The sequence below is a fragment of the Prinia subflava genome, chromosome 12 (assembly GCF_021018805.1).
Source record: "Prinia subflava isolate CZ2003 ecotype Zambia chromosome 12, Cam_Psub_1.2, whole genome shotgun sequence".
Classification (NCBI taxonomy): Eukaryota; Metazoa; Chordata; class Aves; order Passeriformes; family Cisticolidae; genus Prinia; species Prinia subflava.
The window spans coordinates 6,160,142-6,185,325 of NC_086258.1; the positions used below are offsets into that span (position 1 = coordinate 6,160,142).

A 25,184-nucleotide genomic window follows, 5' to 3' on the forward strand; every position below is an offset into this window, starting at 1 on the left:
CCACCCTGAAGTTGTCACTTCTGAGAGATGGAACAACCTGGTCAGCAGCAGCACCAAAACTCATAAACCAGGAAAAACCCATCAGCATGAATTCCAGAAGAAAAAATGCTACGATAACTTAAAAAACACTTTTACTATTTTCAAGTTACAAATCTTCACTACAAGTATCCACACTGCACTTCTGGGGAAGATATGTGGACAAGAATACAAACTCCCAAGGGCTTTACATTTCAAAGTAAAGAGCATTGCTGCTCTTAAAGGATCTCTTTCTTTAGTATTACAACAGTGAAAAGAAAAATCTATAAAAGCCAATTTGTTTTCTCACTAAAAAATGCCAACCATGAAAGCTCATTTTCCATTATAAAACTTCATTTATAAGAACATAATTATATACAAAGTCACACCAACCAAAGCATTCACAATCACCTGCAAACTGATTCACTACAAGTTCACACAGGAAAAGCTTTGTGGGTAACATCAGCATCTGAAGGTAGTGACTCTTCCCAACATCCATCGCAGGTCACTTACACAAAATCCTTTACTGGTGGAAAATAGGAACAACTCCAAAGGCTTCAGTCCACATTCATCAGTAACGCCTGTTCATCTTCTTGAACTTCTCATAGTGATAATCATCTGTGGCTTTCTCATTGAGGGGACGTTTGCGATTTGGAGGAGACCCTTCGAAAGAAAAAGAAGGAAATTTTATATCCCTGTCCTTCCACGGGAGACGTTTCCTGAACTCTGCCACCTCCCTTAGACAGCCCCTCACTCTCTGTGTGAGGTTATTGCCTTACACCCTTTGCTGTTCCACCAGACTTCCACCCTTGTCAGATAGCTTTGGAAAGACTTCAGTTGTGACCTTCACCACTCCACCCCCGAGCATCTCTCCAGAATCCTCCATCCAGAGGTTCTGGTGTGATCTAGTGGTGCAACACCCGGCTCTCTTGGACTTGGATTGCTCCACTCCCGCTACCTCAGGGCACTCAGAGAAGAGGAGGCAAGCAGAGCCAGGTGGTTCCTCTGTACAAGACCCCTGAAGAGTTTCAGTGTCTCCTCACAACCATTCAGATTTGGAACTTACGTTCAGGTTCTGGCCTCTCCGTGTCCCCTACTCTCAGTGGACGAGGCTTTGGCTCCTCCTTGTTCCTTCGCACTGGTGCATTCAGCTCCTCATGATAAACTGCAAGGAGGAAAACATCAGAGAAGGAATGTTATCTGGAGCACTCTTATCCAGATGGATACATTTCTGTGGCCTTTGTTATAAGTGATCTTTACCAGAAACAAGAGAAACTCAGAACCACCCTTCTTGGAATTGGTTTCTATGGCTAATTAGGCAAGATGGGGCAGAGCAAATTCCAACAGCACTATTTCAAGTGCCCCAAACACTCTTCACTTCCATCAGAACACACCAACCTGATTCCCATCACCCTTGTAAGCATGGAAGGACACAGCAGAACACTGCCTTTCCTTTAGATGTCTGCACCATCAGATGATCACACAGAAATTAATTCCTGTCTCCTGTCCAGTAAGGTCTGTGTTTGCTTGGCCACCTGTCTGCCCTGGCAGCCTACAAACTGGAATCTCTCCACCATACACCGTCATTTCCAGCACACAAGGCACAACTTAAAGAAAAACTTGAAATTTATGAGGCAGTGTCAGCTGGGAATTCAGAAAGCCCAGCCACGAGAAACACATCCCTCTCCTTGCTGATGGGCAGAAGAAAAAGACCAGGCCAGAGAATCCCAGGAAAAGCAATCGGACATGCTGATACATGGACCAATTTCTCTGTCCCAGCTGGGTCAGGAGAGACACTCAAGACTTACATCTGTTGTGCTGGACATAATTAACAGCCATGTTGGTGGGAACAAAGGAAGTTTCGCTGTCTTTCTTTTTGTTCTGCTGCTCTGCCAGCAGCTTGGCCTTGGCCTCTTCGGTTGAGATGATGTTTTTTATTTTTGCACTAGAAGAAAAAAAAAATTACTCAGCCATAATTAGAAAGGGTAGCAGGCACAGAAGTGCTAAGTGCATGGATTTGGAGGACAGTAAGAGCACTGCTGTGGCATCTGATGCAGTTTTTGAGAGAGGAGGCAGTGCTATAGAAGCAGACACTTTGTTTAAAAGGTAAAAAGGAAGCTCCTATTTTTGTGCATCGTTTCAGTGCACGGCACAAAGGGGTCCTGCAGTAAGCACCTGGGGTCAGGTCACAGAAGAGCTTTTTCCCAGAACTCACAGGATGGAGCTGCACTAAGCCCTGTGCTAATTACCACACCAATCCAGAACATGGCTCAATCCCACCCCATTCCAAACTGGGGATGTGTAATCCAGCATAGCGCTGCTCTGCCAGCAACAGCTGCTCATCCTGCCAATCCTGGCCAGCACCCACAGATCTGTGAAAGACCTACTCAATTCCCAGGTCCACTTCAGGAATGCCGCTCAGCATCTGGTTGGACAACATCTCCTCAGTCTTCTTGGCAGAGGAGACACGGATGTTCTCTGGCAGCTCGTACAGGGAGTCCTCAGCATTCTTGAGCTTCACCTTCTGCTCCTCATTCTCCACAATTCCCTTTCTCTTCTTCAGCTCAGTCTCAATGTACTTCATCCTAAACAGCGGCACACAAGGGACAGGGCATTTAATTCTGTTCCTGTGCTCTGTTGTAGCACTGCTGGAGCACAGCTGCATCCCTGTCCTGACAGCACAGAGAGAGGAAAGAATCATCTCTCCAAAAGCACTCAGCTAATACTAGTAGCAAGAATTAATTGTCCGAGAAACAATCAGATCCTCTGAGGTTTTTAACAGCCAGCAGGGAAGGCTCCCATTGGGATTTAGTGCCAAGCTGGCTGGTTGGCACCTCCCAGTTTTGTCCATGAAAAAGCCTTCTCAATTCCAGCAGGTAGGAAGTGAAAGGGCAGGGAAAACTTTCAGTGAGAGCTGGGAAGATGTCCTGGGACTACTCAGAATCCATTACATAAAAAACCAAATGGTGAGGGGCCACCCAGCCTGGGTTAACACCAGAGACACAGCACAGCATGACTCACATGTCAGCATCTTCATCCCGCCTGTTGGTTTCTGCTGAGAAGGAAGTTCCCAAGTTCAGATCTTCCTCTTCATTAATCCTAAGTGGAAATCACAACGTTTACAGGTTTTGGTGTTTGTTTTTTTTTTCTGGCTGTTTGTGTTTTTTGGAAGAGGTGTGTGTGGTGGGTTTTTTAAAAGTAATTTAACAAATCAGAGCAAAAGTAACTGGCCAGACTGCTTTATATAAAATTCTTCAATGTGACACAACCTCTGGTTAATTAATTACCAGTTGTAATTAAATACTAGTCCAGGGAGAGATTTTCAGAGCTCATATGCACTTACCTGTCCTTGCCTCTTTCTTTCAGCTTCTTCATATCCACCATTCCCCCAGATTTTATCTTAAATGGGTCATCCTGTAAAACAAGAAATAACAAAATCCCCTGAAGCTTCCCTCTAGTTTAATGCTAGTCTTCAAAATCTGGATAAAACCACAGAAACATTTAGGAATTGAGCTGTGACACCAGTCCTGCTCACACAGTCAGTGTTCTCACACCATAACATCTGAGCCCCGAGGTGATGGAATTGTCCAGCACTTACCACAAGTGTGGCTTCTTCTTGCAACTTCTCTCCCACCAGCAGAGCTGCAGCACTGGTCAGATAAAGAAAGAAGACAAAATTCAGCAGAAGGAAACCCAGGACCAACAATGCTGCACTGCTTTATCTTTCTCTAAGTTTCCCTGTCTTTTCCATCCTCAGGCTTTAACACAGAAACTCCTGTGTCAGGAACATAATCTTGGCAGTGTCTGACACAACAGTTTGTACTGGAAGGAGGCAGATGACGAGAGAACCTACTGTCACATCACACCCCTGGACAAAACACAATTTCCTCTCCCAAGTGCTACATCCCTTACCTCACTCCATTGGGCCGCTTTCTGAGGCTCTGAACTTCTTTGGCTTCCTCAAGTTTTAACCTAAAGAAAAAGATACATTTGACTTAGTTCTTGATGCTTTGGTTTTAATTAAATAATTTTATTTTCTGCAGTTAACACAGAATTTTGCAGTTACCACAGAATTTTGCCCTAAACATCTGCATATCAGCATCCACTTTTCAGGTTTCAAGTTAAATAGGTATTTTCTATTTATTTATGCAATTCTACGCATTTGAGCAATCAGAAAAAAACTAAAAAGAAGACACCTGCTGGATTTGTACCTTTCTGATGCTTTCCCTCAGCTGAGGAAGGCAGCACCAAACACTGAAAGGCCTGAAGAAGCCAGTTTAGGAAGGATGAGCCAAAATACCCAAGCTTGAGTGGCTGTGAGGAAAATTGACGGTGAATTGAAATCTCACGCGTTTCTCTAAACTGAGCGCAGTCCGTAACTTCTGGGACCACGTAACGCTGTGACGCACGCTGTGACGTCACGCCACAACACACTGGTTCAACACGGTGCCACGACGTGACGTCACCGCTCACGGCACAGCCGCACGTCACGACAAGACACGACCCGATGTCGTGACACCGGGACCTGCCTGCACTGCTGGACTGGACACACCCGGGATCCCAGCCCGTGCCCACCCACGACCGCTGCAGCACCGCGCGCGGTTGGGCTTCCCGCTGCGCCCGGCCGGGCTCCCCGCCGGCGCCCGACCCACCTGACCTCCTCGGCGAGCTGCTCGTCCTCCTCCTCCTCGTCCTCGTCCTCCCTGCGCCGGCGGAAGGACTTCTGGCCCGGCATCGCTCCGGCTGCCGCGCCGCGCCACGGCCGCCCCACCGCCGCCTCCCTGCCGCTGCTGCGGCGCGCCGCGATGACGCCACCAGCCCGCGACGAAGCCGGGCGACACCCCCCCTCTGCCCGCACCTCGGCCGGGCAGGAGCCGCGGTCCCGGGAGCGCTCCGTGCCTTCCCGGACGGGGCTGGGAGCCCTCGGGCCGCCCCTGGGCCATGCACTGCCTTCTCTGAGAAGACCTCGTGTAAGTCACGAGGGTCGTTCCGTTTCTGGGAATCCCGGCAGCGCAGCCTCCGCCGGTGCCCGGTGCCTGTCAGGGACGCCGTGGAGAGAAGGCACCGTGGGGAGCCGCGGTCCCACACCGGGGTTTACAGCCCAGCCCTTGGAGCAGGACGTGGCTCCTTCACTCCGGCTGCTCCCCGCTGGCCGAGGCACCGAGCCGCACTGTTGGGTCCCCGGCCGAAGCGGGAACAGAGCCGGTCCGAGCCGGGGTTCACCCCTCCAGCACCCGCCCTGGGGGCTGAGCCCCGACTGCTCGGGGGGCCCTCGGGCCCAGTCCCGGGACCCCGCGGGGTCGGTGCCACCACCGCCTCCTCCGCTCGGTCCCTCCCCGCCCCGCCCCGCCGGGCCCGGCCCCCGCTCCTCCCCCGGCCTGCGCGACACCCGCCGCTCCTCCGCCGCTTCCCCGCGCTGCTCGGGGCCCGCGGCCCTTCCCGGCGGCCTGGCCTCGGGCGGGGGCGGCGGCGCCGCGGGCATCCCGCAGGTGAGCGAGGGCGGCGGGCCGGAGCGGCGGGTCCCGCGTTGTTGTGTGGTTGTGTGGCTGTGCGGAGGGAGGGTGGCCGGGCCGCGCCGGCGATGATGCAGCAGCAGCGGCCGCGGGGGCTCCGGCCCGGATCCTGCCGTGTCCCGGTGCTGGGGCGGCCCCAGGGCCTGGTGCCGGCCCCGGGAGCGGGACCTTGCGGCTCCAGGCTGTTTCTGTTCAGCCCCGCTCGTGTCCGGCAGCTGTAGCGTCTGTCAGGAGAGGACTTGTAATTTGGGGTCTGCTGTGCTTGAGGAGCGACACAGCGGGCAAGGGGGGATTTCCCGCAGGTGTTTTTTGCCCGAAAGCTAAATCTCTAGGTGAGTCGTCGTGTTGTGACCTCCCATAATAAATCAGTGTTCAGACCTGCTCTCCTTTGCGTGTTGCACTTAAACCTCCTGGTTTTCCCATACCTGATGCAGCTGCGAGCCAGGAGCACCTGCTTTCTGCTTCTGCCTTGTCAGTAAGGCAGTTCGGTAAATATTTCTTTCTTCAGTATCTCAAGTATAAAATGTCTCGGAGCACAACTGCAGATAATTCTTTCTCTTGGTAGGTTATGCAAGACCAGACCTAGTAGTTGTTTTGTGGGTGAGCAGTGCAAAGATTTCTTTTATTTGTGCAGTTGCTCCAAAGAATGTCAGCCTGCATGGATCTGAAACTCTTGACAGCTGGCTCTAGCTTTGGTACAAAAACACAGAGTTCTTTTAAGAAAAAGAAAAAAAGCAACGAAAGAAAACCTAGAAATGTGTTCCTGTAGAAGGCAGAGACTGGATTTGAGAGCAGTTGAAGCGACTAAAAGTAGGTTGCAGTTACAGAGGAATTGTTCTGACATGTTTGTGTGGTGTTCTCCCTCGGTGCTTGAGAAAGCCAGGCTGAAGGACTTGTTTTAGGGTAAATTCTTTTTCCATCATATGCAGTACATTTTGACAAGCACAGTTCAGCTCTCTGGCAGTGCTTTTATGAAATTCCTGATTTTCTTAGCAGAATTAGAACTGTGTGTGCCAGCTGAAGCTCTTAGGGCAGAGTCGTGGGAAGGCACAAGTTGAATATTTCCTTCTAAACAGTCACAAACCTTTTTCTGATGTGTGTGGTTGGGATTAAGAGGCAAAAATGAGGTTTTCCCTGTGTTGTTCAGAAAGGGAAGCCCTGTGTGGGAAGATCAGCACCCTAATGCTGGAAAGTCTAAAAACATGGTTTGAGGAGAGGGGTGGTCCTCTTAAATAGAGGAGACTCTATTTAACAAAGTGTGCTTCAAAACCAGTTCCCAGTTAGCTTAAGCTGGTGAAGATATGGGGTCTGGAATTAATTTTGAAACACTATTTTTTTCATTAGATTTTCTGGGGAACATCCGGGAGAAAGATAAAAATCAAGGATGGTGGAATAGCAGATGTAGCATTGATACTTTTTTTAACTGGACCAGCTGATGCATTTGGGGAAAGGGGTCTGTTTTGGTGAAGGAACTCAGAGCTTGAAATGTCCCAGTTTTGTGTGTTAGTCAAAGCTACTGTGCTCTTGTCATTTGTCCTTTAAGTCAACATGTGTTGTGTTCCTTCTCTGTGAAGCTGCATGAAATTGCTCTGTTGTTTGTTAAGCTTCTCTTCACAGGTTACTGAGATCCAGGTCAGCACCCCCGTGGTGTTTTCTACCATGCACATATGATTTCTTCTTCCTTTGCTCCTCCCATCAGTTTATTCAGTTCTAGAGAGTGCTGGGGAAACTCAATGTAAAATTATCCTTGAGGTTTATCTCCTGCCAAGACAAGGTGCTAGGCAAGCTTTTCCACTCCCAAGATAAGTGTTACTTATATGGCCTACTCGTTTATAATTTTTTTTCTTTTCTCCCTGCTGTCAGTGATTCAGACCAGATAACACTGGGAATTGTTTCAAATGTCCTCAAAATGTGAAAAACCCCCAGAATGCAGCAGCCGTGCTGCTGCTGGAGTCATTAACATCAAGTTCATCAGATTTTTCCACTTCTTTGTTGCAATGATGTGGGCTCTTCACATCATTGCTTCATTTAGAGCCAACTGTAATATTTTGGATCCTTGTCTGTGCTATTAATATCACTTATCTTCTTTTCCATTTTTTATCAGCTATGAGTGAAGTTATTTAAAACATGCATAAGAAACACATTTTTTTTCATTTTTTAATAGCTGCATGTTACTAAGACATGTTTAAAGTCTTTTACATATCCGTGGACCACCATGAAAGTGTTTATTGTGTTCATAAGCTTTGAAATCATCTGTTCTTGTGGTGCTTGGATGTATGAGCTGGGTGGAACAGAGTGTTGTTATGTTTTGTACAGACTTCGAGTTATGTGGCTCATACTGTTAAAAATCTCCCCATGAAATGGTAAATTCCTCAGAGACTGAAGCCTCCTTATCAGTGTCACAGTTCATTTAACTCTATTTCCCTCTTGCCCAGCTTCATTTAGAACCAATCATATTTTTTAATGTTTGATGAAGCAGTGGAACAACGAGATGTTCGATTCAGATCAGTTGGGTGCATGAAGCTCACAGACACCACAGGCTAAATACTGGTGTCATGGGCTGCACCACCTTTCACTTTTCATCAGAGTTTCATGCAAATGAGCTAATTAGATTTGTATCTTTGCAGCTGAAGCTGTTCCAAGCACCTCCCAGCATTTCTGAAGGCACATTCCATGATATGGATTATTAGCTTTATTTGCTTCTCTCTCTCCCCATGGCTTTGCTCCTTCCCTGCAATACCACAGTGCAGCCACTCAACAGTGGGGCCAGACTGTGCCAGCCCTGGGACTCCAGGTTTAGATTTGTTTCAATCTCTGAACCTTAAAGATAGATATGGAACTCTAATATGCAAAACACGCCCCCAGGCATCTCCTTACACTCATGAGAGCAAATCTGACATGTGGTGAAAGGAGCCATCCTTTTTTGTCCTAGGAAACCCTCCTCACATGAGTGTTGGTGAAGATGGGGGATACAAGGGACATCTGTCCTCACCTGGATTCCATAGGAGAGGTGACCAGGGATGATCTGCTGCTCAAATCCAAGGTATGGGCTTGTGGCTCTCAGTCCTTTCCCTTTTAGCTGTTGTGAATGGATTTGCATGTTTGCTTTTTGAGGAAAACGCTGCCTTCTCCAGAGGGAAGCTCTCCTTCCCCCACTGATGTACCCACATGTCCCATAAAATCAGCCTTTGTGACCCCACAGATTTCTCATAGTCATTTTATCCTGCTTGAAAGTGTCACTTAGCCAAAGTGGTGCAATTGTGTATTTGATTGGAAGTGTGGTGTTAAGGAATGAAATAATGTGAGCTGAAGGTTGGGCTGTTTCATAGAGAAGTTTCTCACTCTTCAAGGACTTGGTTACTTAAAAACCAACCAAGCAAACACTCTTCTTTTATCATGAATATGCAGGGAACTTGCCAGTCTTGTGGAGCTGTGGGACCAAACCTCTGGGCTTGTCTTCAGGTAAAAATGGCTTGTTTGTGTGCATGGTGTGGTGGGACTTCACTCTAATAGCATTTATACTGAAAAAAAGAGTGGGAGGCAGAGAAGGGCTTCACAATACAACACTACAGTGGTTTTTGATGGATTCCAAGGAGGAGACTCTCTAGGTGAAAGGGTACCACTGTCACAAATCTGACAAGATGTAATAGTTCACTCCTTGTAGGGGATTGTCCTTGCTATTCTCAGTAAGAATGAATAAATTCCCCAGTTTTTACACTGGAATGCCCAGGCTTGGGGCTGCTCAGATGAGATCCCTGTTGGAGCAATACCCTTGGAACAGAGACTTTGCCTGGGAGCAAACCTGATTCCAGCTTTTCTTTCTTAAATCACTTCTAAATTTCCATCAATTCTAAATTTCTATCTTGTTCTGGGCCCTGAATAAAAAACAGGTTAGAAAACTGGCAAGATAATTCTGAAGTTGCTGCTGGGACTGGAGTTACAGACTGTTTTCTAAAGAGTCTAACTTGGTGTGCCTGTTTTGCTTTGACTCTTTTCCCTCTCTAGATTGGTTGTCCTTATGTTGGTTGTGGGGAGTCCTTTGCTGACCACAGCACACTTCATGCACAGGTGAGCTTTTCTCCGTTCCCCACATCGAAACAGACAGAATTGGATTTCCCCTCTGTTCTGACAGTCCTGTGCTCCAGCTCACGCAGCTGCCAGAGGAGATGCGTTGTTTCATTTTCAATTTTCAGGCCAAGAAGCACAACCTGACGGTGAACCTGACCACGTTCCGCGTGTGGTGCTATGCCTGCGAGCGGGAGGTGTTCCTGGAGCAGCGCCTGGCACAGCCGCCCTCAGCCCCCAGCAAGTTCCCTGAGCAGGTGGGTCTGTGTCACACGGGCAGGGCTGGGCGCTTGGCAAGGTTTTGTTTGCCTAAAATCAGCCAAGTGATCTCTGCTGTGGATCAGCGTTTGCTGTGATGGGGATACCTTCACTGAAATGGCTGCCTGTAGCCAGAGGACCACTAGCCCTGACTTACAGGGTCTCCCAGCAAATAGTTCCCAGGGGTGAGAACTAGATGATCTCTGCAGTCCCTTCCAACCCAAACCATCCTATGATGCTGTGATTCTATGAATGACTTGAATATCCATTCTGACTTTATTTTTAACCTTTCCAATGGAGTGTCTGCATGTGAGAAGAACCTGTCTGTCACATTTTCATTTCCAATGCATGGCCCATGGAAATTTCAGCTGTCGGACCAGAATCACCATGTACTTGTGGCACTGCTGCTCATTCCTGATGTTTCTTATCACACTGGAAGCAGTAATGGCACTGTTTCCACTCCCTGCTGCCTCAGTGAGAAGGGTAGACAGTGCAACCTGTTCTTTCTTCTCCTTCTCCTTTTCTTGAAGGCTGGCTTGATTTATATGTAAGATAATCTCTCTCACAGCTCATCTTTCAAAGCAGGCCTGTGACTGATACTTATTTCTGTGTCTTTAATCTAGGATTCTCCTTTGCCTGCTCACCCTCTGAAAGCTGTTCCGATTGCAGTGGCTGATGAAGGCGAATCTGAATCAGAGGATGATGATTTGAAACCAAGAGGTAACTTTGCATTGAGTTGATGAAAGGGCTGGCAGGGCAACTCTGCAATCTGAAGGACCTGCACTGAGAGGGTTCCTGCCAGCAGAATGTAGAGACTGCCTAGAAAGGGCTGGATTCCCTCTCCCTGGAGAGGAATATAGAAAGCAGCACATATGGAAAGTGATTCATCCCTCTCTTGTTTGTGCTTTAGGCCTTACTGGAATGAAAAATCTTGGGAACTCCTGCTACATGAATGCAGCACTTCAGGCTCTCTCAAACTGGTAGGCATTAGGGCTTTCAGTGTTGTCTTAACTGACTTCACTAAATATCAAAAGTGTCACCTCTGATCTGAAACCTTCACGAGTCTTGCGAAGAGAGATTAGCCAGGCTGGACAGAAAAAATTTTTAGGGCAACAGAAGTGTTAGAGTAGGAAATTGAGGGACCTGCCAGCTCATGGCTGTGTACAAGACTCATGTTTAGATAAATGCTTCATCGTTTCTGTTGCAACACAAATTATTTATCCCAGAGAAAGCCATGTCACATCTCTTTATTCTCCACACTGATATCATTCTAATAACCTCTATCCTAAAATATTCTCCAGCCATCCTGCTGAAAACTAATTCCAGGATCTTTTCTGTACTGAGAGCAGGTTCAGATCAGCTTTTTTCATTTGATCCAAGTGAGGAGTCACATCTGCATCTGGAATCACTTCTTCCCTTGCTTTAAAATCAGTACCTTAAGCATGCTTTTGATAAGGCCCGCATGAAGTTTTGATAAAGAAACAGAAGCAGAGGAGAAATTTCTGTGGGCTGAACTCTCTTTTTCCTTCTCTTGTAGCCCACCCCTCACACAGTTCTTCCTGGAATGTGGCGGACTGGTCCGTACGGATAAGAAACCTGCCCTGTGCAAGAGTTACCAGAAGTTGGTGTCTGAGGTTTGGCACAAGAAACGGTGCGTGCTGACCCTGATCTCACCTGGCCAGGTGTCACAGGGGTGTTAGTCCTGAGCTCTGGCATCAGCAGAGAGGAGATCTCATCCTCAGGGACAAGTGCTTTGTGTGAGGCAGTGATTTCACCCCCTGTGTGCATGGGGATGTGAGGATTCCCTGGGATCCAGGATATCCCATGTCCTACTGCTGGTGATGAAATGGGCACATTGACGTCAGTGAAAAGAAATCATTCCTAATTATTACAATTTTAAAAAGGAGGAGTTTTTAAAAAATATAGTTCCCCTGTAGGCAATGAAATAAAAATTATGAAGTAAGGGAATACTTGGGGCTTTCTCCAGGTATTTTACATGGACCTCAATGACCAGCACTTAATTGCACTGCTCATGATTAGCAGAGGAATTGATGATTTGGATGAAAAAAGTGATTCAGAGATTTTTACTGAATGGAGTGGAAAATGCAGGTGACTTTTTGGGAGATGTTTGCTATTGGTTCAGTTCTAGACCAGTTCAAAGGACAGTGCAAAACTATGTAGCTCTGTAAATCTGAAGATGTCAGCTCTGTGCAATAAATTAAACCCCAACAAAACAGGAATTTAAATGGCACTGCATGTTTGCCTCAAGTTCATTATTAACAAGGAATTAGTAAGATATGGAGCAAGGTGAACTGTGTCTTTGTGGAGGAGGAGGCTGCAGGCTTTGAAGAAATATCATGTCATTTTAACATTGATTAGATTTACCTCATTTACTGGGTGTTCAGCCTGCCCAGATTTTGAGACAGACATGGTGCTGGAAAACCAAACAAAGTAACTAATTGCTAAACTCTCCTCTGGAAAAATCACTTTCCACACTCGAAGTGTGACAGAGGTGTAAGTGAAATGTGTTTTGGGCAAGGGTCTCTCTGGAAAGACACACTGAAATGACTGCAAGGTATTTTCTGTCTCTTGCTCTGTTTGTCACCCAGCTCATGCAGAAATCTCTGCCCAAGCTTTGCAGGTGCATAATTATCTTTTGTCCTCTTTAACTGCATACCACACCCTCTGTTATGGCCTGTTAGACAAGCTGGCTCCAGGCCTGATAAACAAACTGTCTTTTTCTTTTTTCTTTTTCCATGCCTGAACAGCCCGAGTTATGTTGTTCCAAGCAGTCTCTCCCATGGAATCAAGCTTGTCAATCCCATGTTCCGAGGCTATGCACAGCAGGTGGGGCCTAAAAAAACCCATGCCATTATTGCAAAGACAGTGGGAATTTAATTCTTGCAGTGGTGGTGCCTGTGTTCAGAGGGAAGGGCTTGAGCTCGGGGGTCGTGGCCTTTCTGTGTCAGTATCAGTGAGCTGATCCTGCACTTGGGTGGGATTTAAGAGACCTGGAGTCTTTTCCAGGCTTGCCTCTGGCTTGTTGGTACAAATCAGTTCATTTTCTTGTGTCAGCTTGCTCACCTCTGAAATTATGGTGGTCAAATCCTTTATAAACAGCTTTGAGATCTATTGATACCTGCTCTATAGGAGTTTGGTTTTATTTATTCATGTCAGAGCCGAGGAGCCTGGATAAATCTGCACTAAAAAGTCAAAGATAGAATGTTCTATATTCTTTTTCTGGGGAATTACACAAAACTAAGTCTTATTTAAAGGTAGTATCCTTTTTTTTCCTTTGAAGTCTTTATCAGCATAGCTCTTCTGTTTGTTCTTTATAACAAAATGTAAACAACAAACTATGATTAGAAAATTTACTAGAGAAGTGACAGTGCATCAAAACTGTGATACTGACAAGAAATCAAAACAAAGAATAAAAATAATGATTAATGAAAGAACTTCTGTCTTTGTCTTTGATGTGAAATACGTGAGATTGGAAAACTCTGATCTGAAGAGATAAATTTGAAAGGTAGGCAGGGCAGGCTGAAAGCCAAACTTCATAAAACAACTGAAACGTCGTAATTAGCTTTCTGCAGTTGTCAAAATACCAGGTTGCTTTCCAGCAGCTCCTTTGAAGCCAATGTATCAGCTCTTTTACCATGTATTATGAATGTAAGAGCTTGCACCTAGACTGTATAGCTTTGGGTTTCTGGTTCCTCTCCCTGATTATTAAAGATTTTAATCTGCCCTCTCAAAGAGGTGGCTTGCCACGAGCAGGAGTCAGTGTTCCTAGAATGTGTTTGTGGGTTTGTCTGTTCTCCAGGGCCTGCTGTTTTCATTAGGTTTCCCCTTGCTTTTTCCTTATTATCTGTGGCAAACCCCTGATAAATGCTCTCCTGGTGTGCCTTCTACATCTGTTCTCTGGCTTTCAAAGTCTTTCAGCTGAAGATACTCAGATAAAAAATTTGGCCTTTAATTATTTAGGAGTTGAAGCATTTCTGTAAGAGCCAGGCCCTGCTTTAGCTGGGTCTGTGTGCCGCAGAGCAGAGCTCACTTTGTGGGCACTCTTGGACTCTGCTGTGAATGCAGCTGTCTCCTCTTTTGCCCCTCTCATTTGCCCCATTTGTGGAATTGTGCTTTTCAGGACACCCAGGAGTTCCTGCGATGCCTGATGGATCAGCTCCACGAGGAGCTGAAGGAGCCCGTTGTGGCAGAGACGCGGGATCTGGACACCAGTGACCAGGAGGACAAGCGCGAGGGCGACCGGAGCCCCTCCGAGGATGAGTTCCTCTCCTGTGACTCCAGCAGTGACAGGGGTGAAGGGGAGAGCCAGAGCCGGACCTCAGGGAGCTCCCTGGCAGAGACAGAGCTGCTGATCCAGGATGAAGCAGGGAGAGGGATCTCGGAGAAGGAGAGGATGAAGGACAGAAAGTTCTCCTGTGGCCACCGGCGCAGCAACTCGGAGCAGGTGGATGAGGATGCAGATGTTGATACTACGATGATGCCAGTCGATGGCAGAGCCTCACCTGAGGTGCTGCCAGCTCCCTGTCCTGCCAGCCCGTGTAGGACACCAGGTACACCCCTCTTCCAGTAGGGATATTTCCAGGAAGATGTGTTACCATCCTCCACAGGCGCCGTGGTGTAGTGCAGTGGCAAACACATAATGTGATTGTTCCTTCTCTGTGCTTCAAAAGATTTGGCCTCCAAGGTTTTCCTCAGTCCCTGCCTTTGTGCACAATTGCTTCTGTAAGGAAGTGTGCTTTGTGAGCCAGAAAGGTGCTTAGCCAGGCTGTGATCTGAGTAAAGGCACAGCAGTGAGAGCTGCCTCTGCCAAGCCTGCAAACTCTGTATTGATGCCTTTTAAGAAATAAGGTTTGGTGTGTGTACATCTCTTTATTTGACACACTGGCCTGGGGAAATACTAGCTGTGGAAAAGGCATGGCAGAAGGTATGTGCTAATGTTGGACTGTGGACTTTGGGGAGAGAAAAGGGAGAGGCACAGTTTGAGCATTTCTGTGTCTCGGGGAAAAGAAAAGAGCAGCAGTGTGGAGTCACCTCAAAGCTGAACATATCCGATCTTTCAACGCTTCTTTATGTAAGAGTCTTACTCTGCCAGCTGGCACTGAAGGCAGCAATGCTGTCTGTGTGGATTAGGGCTACAGGAGCAAGCTGCAAAAACTAATTAGTCATAAGTGTGAAAAAATGGCAGGTTGTTTTTTGGGGTTTTTTAGTATGTAATTATTAGCTGTTAGGTACAGCTCCATCTGCACTCTCACCCCTGACTGAGGGAGCTGTGTCTGCCAGCCTGTGCAAGCAGAACAGTTAATGGACACTGAATGTGCTTTTGGGAAAGATTCTGTGCTGGAACACAGAGCTTGGCTGAGACAGATTGCAGTGGAGTTGCCTTTCATAACTGGGACTTTCACCAGTGCCCTTTTCCTGCCCCTTTTCCCAAACAGAACCTGACAATGATGCCTATGTGCGCTGCTCCTCGCGCCCCTGCAGTCCGGTCCATCATGAAATGCACTCCAAGCTCTCCAGCAGTCCTCCCCGCTCCAGCCCTGCCAGGCTTGGACCTTCCTACATACTCAAGAAAGGTTAGTGCAAAGAGGGGAGCATGTAGAGGAGGGGAGAGAAGGAATCCATCATGATTCTTGATTAACACATGTAAGAAGTGCTGATTTCCCTGGACATCAGTGTGTTCTAAAATAGCGTTTGGCAAAGACTGCAGTAAACCTGCAGATAAAGTCAAGCTCTGGGCACAGCGATGTTCTAGTGTGTTCCTATACTGGAGCCTGAAATGATCTGTGTCTGCATCTGTGTGCTGTGTTTGTCAGTAATAAAATGGCTCTGAAGTCCCAGGCACAAGCTCTGTCCCTTTAGGGGAGTGTGGAGCTGCATAAACATTTGTCTGCCAGACTTGAATTTCATGGCATGTGGGCCAGAGAACTGTGAGATGCTGTTATTGACAGAGCTTCCTGCCTCTTGGACATCTCGTGCTCACAGGGATGGAATTAGGGCTGCAGATGTCCCTGCAGTGCTGGGAGCACTGTCAGGCTGCAGAATGGAGCCTGGCTTGTGTTGTTATCAAACTGCTCCCTTCATCCCACAGCAAATTGCAAATCAAAATCCCTCAGCGCTGCACAGTCTGCAAATACAATGGGCTGTGCTTGTACCACTGTCCCTCCAGCTGCTCCATGAGGACATTCTTTCCTCAGCCCCTTGGCTGAGCTCAGCACAGCTGCAGATGTTCTGGCTGCATGAAAACCACTCTGTCTGCCTGCAGGTGTGTGTGGGGACAGGGTTTGGTGTTGAACAATGCCTTGCATTTGGCCAGTCCCTGCTGTGGAGAGTCCTCTCTACTGTGAGACACTTGGGGAACACGTGGTAAACGTCAGGGGAAAAAAAAAGGGCAAAGTACAGAGGCAGGTGAGGGGGAGAGGAAGTGAAACACAAAGCTTGGAGCAAAATGTCACCTCAGAAAACCTGTCTGTGGCAGGGCCAGGCTTCTAAACGTGTACAAGGTTGGAAAGAGGAGTTTCACTACAACATTTTTGGTCTGAGAGCGAGCTGGTGTTGGTTCAGTTGGCTGCCCCTCCTTTGTACCACACACAGCAGCAGAGTCCTCCCTATCTCTTCACAACTTGCCTCACCATGTCCCTGGAATGGGGCCTGAACATCAGGACAGTGCTTGTCCCGTGTTCTTACGTGGTTGTGTGACTCTGAGAGGGCCATTCCCTGTTTTCCAGCCCAGATGCAGGCTTCTGGCAAAAAGAAGAAAGAGCTCCGTTACCGCAGCGTGATCTCGGACATCTTCGACGGCTCCATCCTCAGCCTGGTGCAGTGCCTCACCTGCGACAGGGTGAGTGTCCTGGGCCCTCCCACTCACCTGCACATCTGCTCCTGGGGAATGGTGCTGCTCTTCCCAAACCCTGTGGGGTGCAGCACTGCTAACGTGGCGATGGGTGATGGCAGGGGAGGTGTGAGAATCTGCCAGCCAAGGAGATGTTTCTGTGTTTGCTGATCTGTGTTACTCAGTTGACCCAGCAGTATCACATTCACATTAGAAAACTGAGTCCAGTGTTACAGAAGTCAGTGCTGACAGCAGGGAAGAATAATTAGCCACAGGGAGTTGCTCCTGCTGCCAGCTCAGGTTTCTAGCCTAGGCTACATCCAAGCAGTGCTAAAAGGTGATGAAGGTCAGGTGCCAGCTCCATTACACACACGGGAAACCCAGACCTCTTCCTCTTGGATATTTCCAGGTTTCTACAACAGTGGAGACGTTCCAGGACCTGTCACTCCCCATCCCAGGGAAAGAGGACTTGGCCAAGCTGCACTCTGCCATCTACCAGAATGTGCCAGCCAAGACAGGGGCGTGTGGGGACAACTACGCCTCCCAAGGCTGGATTGCTTTCATCATGGAGTATATCCGGAGGTGTGTTCCCTCTGCAGGACCTGTGTTTGCTGGGATTTGCCCTGCAGTGCTGGAAGGCAGCTGTCCCTGACCAGTGGTGGTAACTTTGGGATGTCAATTGGAACCATTTCCTGGAGGACACTTTGTGGTACCTCACAGGGCTTTGAGCCTTTTCTTGTGGACCAGTTGTTACTGCTCCTCTAGATCTCTCACACACCTTGAGAGCTCTTGTGCAGCTGATCACCCCTCACTGCTGCCTCAGACCTGCCCTCCAGAGCAAATTAATTCCTGGTACAGTTTTCCAAATCATTTCTAGTTTGAGTAGGAACATCAGCTGAGAGTAGTTGTGCTTTCCCTGCTCCTGTGGGATGAGCTTAGGATGTACAGCTGGAGGGAAATTCACCATCCACTTGGGGTTTTGTGTGCCAAAGCATTCAGCTATTTTATTTATAACTCTTAATCCCTTCTCCTCTGCAGATTTGTGGTGTCCTGTATCCCTAGCTGGTTTTGGGGTCCTGTGGTGACACTGGAGGATTGCCTTGCTGCCTTTTTTGCAGCAGATGAATTGAAGGGTGAGTTTTTTTTCAATGGGGTCTGACAGCATGGAGGAAGATTCCATATGCATTTTGCAGGCAGATTAAATCTCCTAGGAATCTTTCCTTGGTGTGTCATTAGAGACTGGCAGTGCTAAAAATTGGCAGCTCAGCATCTCTGAGCAGGAGGGAACTTTTCTACCTGCTCAGGGGTGGGAAATGTGGGTGAGAGTGTCCTCAGTGAGGAGCAGGCAGAGCTGTTGGTTGGTTGAGTGCTGTGGTTCCTCAGTTTCTTCATTTTGTCGTCCTTCCTGCTAATTGGGTGCATCCCCTTCTTGCTTACACTTATTGAGAGGAGTTGTTTTGATCTCTCCTCATCCTGGCCTTCTTAATCTGCTTTCTCTGCACTGTCTGGAAATGTAGCTGTGAAGCCTTGTATGCTCTGAGCAGCTGCATAATGGCTCTCCTCTCTCTCTACAGGGGACAACATGTACAGCTGTGAACGGTGTAAGAAGTAAGTTGGCTTTATCTGTATTGTGTTGTGTTGCATGTCTGGAGTTCTGTTTCTGGAATTTCATTTCTCTGCACTGCTGTCATATTTTGCTGTGTCCTCTGCCTGGACAGTTCTGCTGGAATTCAGGATATGTCTTGGATTCCAAAGTGAGCAAGACCCAGCCATGCCTTTGCTGTAGAGAGTCCTCACAACTTGTTTCTTTTCCTCCCTCAGGCTGCGGAATGGAGTAAAGTACTGCAAAGTCCTCCGGCTCCCAGAGGTGGGTAAAGCACCTTGTCTCCTAATTCTCTTCTAGCAGCCACTGAGGAGGTCAGGAGGCCAGAGGTAGAATAAAACCAGCAGGTGTTTTGGTGGCAAAGTCCTGTATTTATATCAGAAGAGACTTGCTCAGTCTAAGCTGGTGAGCCAGCAGGATTCTGAGAAACAGGCAAAGAACTCCTGAAGGATCAGACACACAGAGATGTGCTGTGCTCCCAGAGCTCCCATGGCAAAACTGCCCTTTGGCATCCTCTGTCCTTGGTCTTTTAGATCCTCTGCATCCACTTGAAGAGGTTCCGGCACGAGGTGATGTATTCCTTCAAGATCAACAGCCACGTCTCCTTCCCCCTGGAGGGGCTGGACCTGCGGCCGTTCCTGGCCAAGGAGTGCGTGTCCCAGATCACCACCTACGACCTGCTGTCCGTCATCTGTCACCACGGCACGGCTGGCAGTGAGTCCTTCCCTGGGAGGGGAGCGCCAGGGGGGAGTGGGAGTGAGGCAGGAGCAGCCAGCGCCTCTGCTGGGCTGAAGGGAGCACAGGACCCCCTCCATTCTCAGTCTGAGCAGCCTCTGCCCTTTGGAAAGTGAACTGAGCAGCTTCTGACAGATCCCCTGCAGCTCTTTCAGCCTCCCTACAGGCTTGGCTCAAACCCTTTCCCACTGTTCAGCCTTGCTGAGAGGCTCTTCCAAGGAAGGCAAATCAGGGTGACAGCGCCAGGCTCTGCTGCTCCAGCAGAGCTTGCCTGAACAGGAATTACCCTTTTTTTTGTCTCTCTCTGTTCTGTGCCAGCAGCTAATCCTGTTTGTGCTGCTGACATTATCCCAGGCTGCCTTCTGCCTGCACTGCAGATCCAGCAGGGCTGTGCTTTCTCCTGCAGGTGGCCACTACATTGCCTACTGCCAGAACGTCATCAACGGCCAGTGGTACGAGTTCGATGACCAGTACGTCACCGAGGTCCACGAGACCGTGGTGCAGAACGCAGAGGCCTACGTGCTGTTCTACAGGTGAGCTGTGCCCTCAGCCCCTTCCTGGCACAGAACACCTGGAAATGCATTTCACAGAGGGAGTTCTCCCTTCCCTGCTGCAGGAAAAGCAGCGAGGAGGCTGTGCGGGAGCGTCAGAAGGTCGTGTCCCTGGCCAGCATGAAGGAGCACAGTTTGCTCCAGTTCTACATCTCCCGAGAGTGGCTCAATAAATTCAACACCTTTGCTGAGCCTGGGCCCATCACCAACCACACCTTTCTGTGCTCCCATGGAGGTAAGGCTGCTCCACCTCGGAGCAGCTCCTTTGATGCTTCCTGGTGCAATAACAAACACAGAAAAAGGCTCCAGCTGCCATCCTGATATGGGGAAGCTACAGTGGGGTCCTCTTTGTCAGAAACTCTGACTTGCTCAGGGAGGGATGAGATAATTACCCATTGTGCTGCTGGTTGGAGGCCTGGGGGGTGTTTTGGGCTGGGAAACAACAGTTTTCAGTTCTCTGTTTAAAAACAAACCTGTAAAAAGCAGATAGGGCAGGGTTTGTCTCTGTTACCCTGTCAGCAGGGCTGGCCCTCGGGGTTTGTTTGGAGAAGGGAGCTGATACCACATCTGACTCTGCTGATCTTTCATAAGCCATGCTGGGGAGCACTTGGTGTTTGTAAATCTCTCTTCTAAATTGGAAATGAAGCACTTGATTAGAAATTGGGGCTGTGGATGGAGAAAGCTCCACAGTTAATGAACTTATGACTGTCTTCCATTAGCAAAGGACACAGATTCTGGAATCAAAGTTCTCAGAAAGGAAAATCTCCCTTTTTATTTGTGTCTGTTGTACACAGCAGTAATGAGATCCCTGGTTAACTCTTGCACTTGCCTTTCCTCCACAGGGATCCCTCCTAACAAATACCATTACATTGATGACCTGGTTGTGATTCTGCCCCAGAACGTGTGGGAATATCTCTACAACAGGTGAATATTGCCTTTCCATTCTTCCTCCCAGTATATGTAGAGTGTCCTGATCTGAGCCAAGATGAGCTCTATCAGTGCCTGTCCCAAAAGGACAGCAAGAGATAAGCCAAAGAGCAAAAGTGTGGCTGAGTAAAGGCAGCTCTGTGCCCTCAGCTGCAGATGCAGCTCCCTCACCAGTGTCTGGAACAGTATAAAATTCCCTGTCTGTGGGATGCAGGGCTGGGAGGAGTTTCCCTCTGCTGCAGTTGTGCATTGCCCTCCCTGTCCCGTGCCCAGGTTTGGGGGTGGCCCTGCTGTGAACCATCTGTACGTGTGCTCCATTTGCCAAGTGGAGATCGAAGCCCTGGCCAAGCGCAGGAGGATCGAGATCGACACCTTCATCAAGGTGGGAGGGGAAGCATCTGGGAGCAAAGGGCAGGGGTGGGGAATGGAGACCTGCAAAACTCCTGCCTGTGTCCAGACATGATCTACAGCAGGGCCAGGAGATTGGCCTGGGGTTCCCCAGTGCAGAGGGGCCCCTGGGTTGTGAGGATGCTGTGTAGAACATGTGGAACATCCTTGTCTTGTGCCTGCCCTGCTGAGCAGGAACAGGGTGTGAGGAAGAATTACATAGGGTTCTTCTGGAGAATGGCAAGGCTGCCTTACAGTTAATGGAAGGGCCCCCCAGGATCCCAGGAGTGACTAAGTCCTTCCTGTGTCTCTGTTGCTGCTCTCCCAGCTGAACAAGGCTTTCCAGGCAGAGGAGTCTCCAAGTGTCATCTACTGCATCAGCATGCAGTGGTTCCGGGAGTGGGAGGCCTTTGTCAAGGGCAAGGACAACGGTAAGGATCAGCCTCTGGGGTGTGCTGGGGGACAGGGGGGATGGTAACGAGCCCATGTGCTGGGTCCTGGCTGAGCACTGCCCCTGGCTGGGGTGACAGGGCTGGGCAGGCTTCAGGCACCAGCCACGGGCTGCCTGCAGCTCCCCAGGGCAGGGCAAAAATGACAAAGAGAAGAAGTTAGGAAAGCATCTGAATCTCGAGGCAGCAAGGAAATCAGATGGTTTTTGACATGCTTGTTCTCCTCCAGAGCCCCCTGGACCAATTGACAACACCAAGATTGCCCTCACAAAACCAGGTGGCCACGTGCAAGTCAAGCAGGGTAAGGCTGGTGCTTGCTGCCTGTGGTGCTCTGAAAGGTAAAGGAGACTGTTCCCCGGGTCTGGCTGTGCATAGTGAAGTCACAGCAAGGTGGTGCTGCAGAGGATGACAGTTCTCTACCCAGCCCCTGCCCTGAGTGAGCCAGCTCTCCAGTGGCACTTCCTGCATGACCAGATTGCTGCTGTGACTGGTTCTGCAGATCCCCAGCTCCTGCCTTGCTGCTCCCCAGGCCCCTTCCACCATTCCCCTTTGTGCTGGTGCTTTGATTTTGTCTTGCTTTTGATGTGGTCTTCACTCAGCATCTGTTGTGGTCTAGCTTCCAAAGTTAAAACAGCCCAGGTTGGGCCTGGCATGGTTTAGATTGGATATTAGGAAAAATTTCTCTATGGAAGGGGCTGTCAGGGTTTGGAACAGGCTGCCCAGGGCGGTGGAGGAGTCACCACCCCTGGAGGGATTTAAAAGATGTGTAGAGGTGGTGCTTGTGGACATGGATTAATGCAGAACACAGTGGTGCTTCCAGCAGGAGGTGGCACTGCAGGGGCTTTGTGGAGGGACCCCTGGTGTCTCCTCCTCCTGGGATGGCTGTGGGGAAGTGTTTGGAGGGGAAATCCTGGCGCTGTGGTGCCCTGACCTTTCCCCACTGCTGCATCCGGTGCTGCTGTTGTCCCTGCAGGTGCTGACTACGGGCAGATCTCCGAGGAGACGTGGGTTTATTTGAGCACCCTGTACGGAGGGGGCCCCGAGATCGCCATCAGACAGAACGTGGCGCAGGTGCAGGAGCTGGAAACCCTCCACGGGGAGCAGAAGATTGAGGCAGAGACACGGGCAGTGTGATCTGTGCGCACGGGGCAGGGCAGGCACCGCACAGGTACCTCAGGGGGGACAGCAGGCTGGGAATCCTGAGGGGTTGGATGTCCTCAGTTGTCTGGGACTCCCCCACCACTCCCGGGGCAGGCAGGCTTCCTCCCCCTCCTGCCATGAGGCTCTGAGCACGGGGTGGTGCTGGGAGAGCCTGGGACAAAGCTCTGCGCCTCACCTCAGGCTGAAGCCGTGGCCCGAGGCTGCAGCCACAGTCACAGGGTTGTCCTGACCTGAGCCCTCTCCCTTTCCTTTGCTTACACCAAACCAGCACTCCCAGCTTGTCCCCGGTGCACTGAGCTCTGCTCCTTGGCAGGTTTTGCTTTTGGCACTTCTCTTACATTATTTATGTTGCCAGCAGGCAGCGTTGCAACCAGAGAAATCTGGTTTTGAGTCTGAGTAAAGCCACGAGGTCTCCCTGTGGTTTTGTTGCTGGTGGTGCTGTCACAACTTCCTAGTTTTGCTCTTTTTATCAAATTCTTGCAAATTCAGTTGCAATCTGAGTTTCTGCAAACTAAGAAATTTGGAAGGAAGCTATTCCCTTCTTTCACTCCCAAACCCCCACCTTCATGGTCCTGTAGAATTTTATTTTCTCCTTGTGTCTGATCTCCTGTGTTCAGCACAGTTTTGGACAACAAAGCTGGAAGGAGAGTCCTCCTTCCCAAAGCCTTCCTCAGCCTGACCCTGTGTGTGTCTCCCCTCAGCAGGTGAGGAGCTGAGGGGTGAAGCTGAGGAGGGGCCCCTTTGCTCACACAGAGCCCCTTCAGAGGGGTCCCTGGGGCTGGGGAGGGCCCAGGCAGGTGAAGCAGCATTTTAGGAACGAGCTCCCTCTGCAAACAAGCCGCCACCTGTGTGCTGAGGCCATTCCAGATGTCCTTTGTGTGTACAGTGGCTCATTTCATGAATTTGCTCCCACATCTGCTGCCACCAATGCAGCAGAGACAGGAATTAGGGCAAAAAAGGCCAAACTCCACTTTTTTCAGCAGGGCTATTCTTAACACGGTTTTTTTTTCATCTTTGCAAGCCTTTGAGTGCAGTTTAATGGAGGCAGAGCAGGCAGAGCTGCCTCCCAGGGCCTGAGGAGCCAAAATCTTCATGGTGTGGGTGATGCCACAGCACCAGGTCTGGCCTTAGTGGTGCCAGACACTGCCTGGAGCTGGGACCTCCTGAGCTCCTCATGGAAAATGGGAAGAAGGGGGAGGGAGGGAAAGGCTGCTCCTTGACTTAGAGATAGAAGAGGGTAGGACAGGAGAATCTGAGAAGAAAAATGTGGCCTTCATGGGGGTTTTTTGGTGGTGTTTTTTTTTTTTTTTTGTTTGTTGCACAAAGCAACTTCTTTAAAAATTGTCTATAATTGATTCAGCATGGATATTTTACAGTCCTGTTCATGGGGTGCTTGTTTAGACCCAGCCAGAGCCTAGGGGAGGTCAGAGAATGAGCCACTGTTGAGATTCTCATTGTTCCAAGCTGTCTTTCTTCCCCCTGCAGCAGCCCTGGGTGTGCTGCAGAGCCTGCAGGGCTGCATGTCCGTGTTGTCTGTGTCCAGAGGGTGCTGTACAGACTGTCATGACACTCCTGTGCTTCAGTGTTAGACCTTGTGCTGAAAGTGGTACAATAAATACATGTGCATTCAACAAGGCCTGCCTTGCCTGGTGAGAGGGGCTGACAGCTCCAGGGAGCAGGGTGGGGAAGGAAGAAAAAAAATTTTAAAAATTAAATAGAAAATAAAATCCAAACCTCCTGCTGACCTGAGGCCGTGTGGGAACAGATCCTTGTGGGCAGCAGCAAGAGGAGCCTGAGGCCATCAAACCATCCATGCCCATTCAGAGAGCACCTTCCCCTTCAGGCTGTGCTCCCTGCACCTTTCATTAACCCCGTTTCACCTGGGTGTGCCTCAGAAGGCCTGGGGGGGTCTGGATGTGCTGCTCACTGACAATATTATCCTGGCAGTAACTTGCAGGGGAAGGAGTTGAAGTTTCATTGAGCTGTTCCAGGATTCTACAGGAGTTTCCTGTCACTGTTCCGTGGCCAAATATCCCTGCTGGTCCATTCCCCTCCCTTGGTAACACACAGCAGCAGCTGCTCCCCAGGGAACACCGGGCTCTGGGCTCTGGGAATTGGCAGAGTTTGTACAGCAGCCCGAGGGGCTGGAGCAGCAGGAATTCCCTGCCCAAGTGAGTGATGCAGCCTCAGCTGGAGCCTGACATGTTTGAAGAAGCAGAGCTGAAGCTGGGTAATAAGAACGTGCAGTTTGTTCTTGAGCAGCTTGGAGTCACTGTCCAAACCTGGATCTTACAAACAAATCTCTCACCTGAGCAACCAAACAGCTCCGAACCTTCCCAAAGACACCAGAGCTGCCCTCCCCAGGGAGGAGCTGCTCGGGGCAGACACAGCTCCAGGGCTGCTCTGGGTCACCCTCAGCCTGGTCAAGCACTCGAGGATTAGTTGTGCATCCTCATTTCATCTGAGGTCCAGCTGCAGCCTTGCTTTCCTCCAGCTCCACTGGAGGCAGCTGTGACATTTCTGAGCACTCCTCGGACACAGCTCTGGGAGCCAATGCTGAACTCCCATCAGTTCTCTTTGTAAATCATTTTGCCCCTTTTTTATCAGGTCCCTTTGCCAATTGCAGAAAAGGGGAGCCCAAAGAACTGTTCATGCAGTGGGGACTGATGG

General features: G+C 49.3%; 2 protein-coding genes across 4 annotated transcripts; one reads left to right on the forward strand and one right to left on the reverse strand.

The window, feature by feature from the left end:
• Window positions 1–109: 109 nt before the first annotated feature.
• C12H9orf78 (chromosome 12 C9orf78 homolog) lies at window positions 110–4,800 on the reverse strand. The gene is made up of 9 exons (XM_063409941.1): window positions 4,668–4,800; window positions 3,928–3,987; window positions 3,614–3,665; window positions 3,359–3,429; window positions 3,037–3,114; window positions 2,403–2,600; window positions 1,824–1,960; window positions 1,082–1,180; window positions 110–678 (listed from the first exon to the last, which is right to left on the reverse strand). The coding sequence occupies exons 1-9, from the start codon at window positions 4,748–4,750 to the stop codon at window positions 587–589; spliced, it is 870 nt and encodes a 289-aa protein (XP_063266011.1). The 5' UTR covers window positions 4,751–4,800; the 3' UTR covers window positions 110–586.
• Window positions 4,801–4,846: 46 nt separating this feature from the next.
• Window positions 4,847–24,148, forward strand: USP20 (ubiquitin specific peptidase 20). 3 transcript variants are annotated; one of them, XM_063409924.1, is made up of 24 exons: window positions 4,847–4,985; window positions 8,461–8,571; window positions 8,937–8,990; window positions 9,534–9,596; window positions 9,722–9,850; window positions 10,475–10,571; window positions 10,762–10,831; window positions 11,389–11,502; window positions 12,620–12,698; window positions 13,993–14,422; window positions 15,308–15,445; window positions 16,598–16,710; window positions 17,111–17,283; window positions 17,740–17,834; window positions 18,276–18,309; window positions 18,523–18,568; window positions 18,838–19,018; window positions 19,446–19,572; window positions 19,656–19,825; window positions 20,433–20,514; window positions 20,791–20,899; window positions 21,233–21,335; window positions 21,583–21,654; window positions 22,327–24,148. In XM_063409924.1, exons 2-24 carry the CDS (start codon window positions 8,491–8,493, stop codon window positions 22,485–22,487), a joined length of 2,721 nt encoding a protein of 906 aa, XP_063265994.1. In that variant the 5' UTR covers window positions 4,847–4,985; window positions 8,461–8,490; the 3' UTR covers window positions 22,488–24,148. The 3 variants fall into 3 exon arrangements, with proteins under 3 accessions (XP_063265994.1, XP_063265992.1, XP_063265993.1); XM_063409922.1 differs by lacking the exon at window positions 4,847–4,985 and adding an exon at window positions 5,366–5,504; XM_063409923.1 differs by lacking the exon at window positions 4,847–4,985 and adding an exon at window positions 5,583–5,860.
• Window positions 24,149–25,184: the final 1,036 nt, after the last annotated feature.

Coding starts and splice junctions, on each gene's coding strand:
- C12H9orf78 (XM_063409941.1), bottom strand. CDS start 4,750: ATGCCGGGCCAGAAGTCCTTCCGCCGGCGCAGGGAGGACGAGGACGAG. Junction 3,988..4,667: donor CAGCTCGCCGAGGAGGTCAG/GTGGGTCGGGCG, acceptor CTTTTTCTTTAG/GTTAAAACTTGAGGAAGCCA. Junction 3,430..3,613: donor AAGAAGAAGCCACACTTGTG/GTAAGTGCTGGA, acceptor CTTGTTTTACAG/GATGACCCATTTAAGATAAA.
- USP20 (XM_063409924.1), top strand. CDS start 8,491: ATGGGGGATACAAGGGACATCTGTCCTCACCTGGATTCCATAGGAGAG. Junction 14,423..15,307: donor CAGCCCGTGTAGGACACCAG/GTACACCCCTCT, acceptor TTTCCCAAACAG/AACCTGACAATGATGCCTAT. Junction 17,835..18,275: donor TGCAGCAGATGAATTGAAGG/GTGAGTTTTTTT, acceptor CTCTCTCTACAG/GGGACAACATGTACAGCTGT.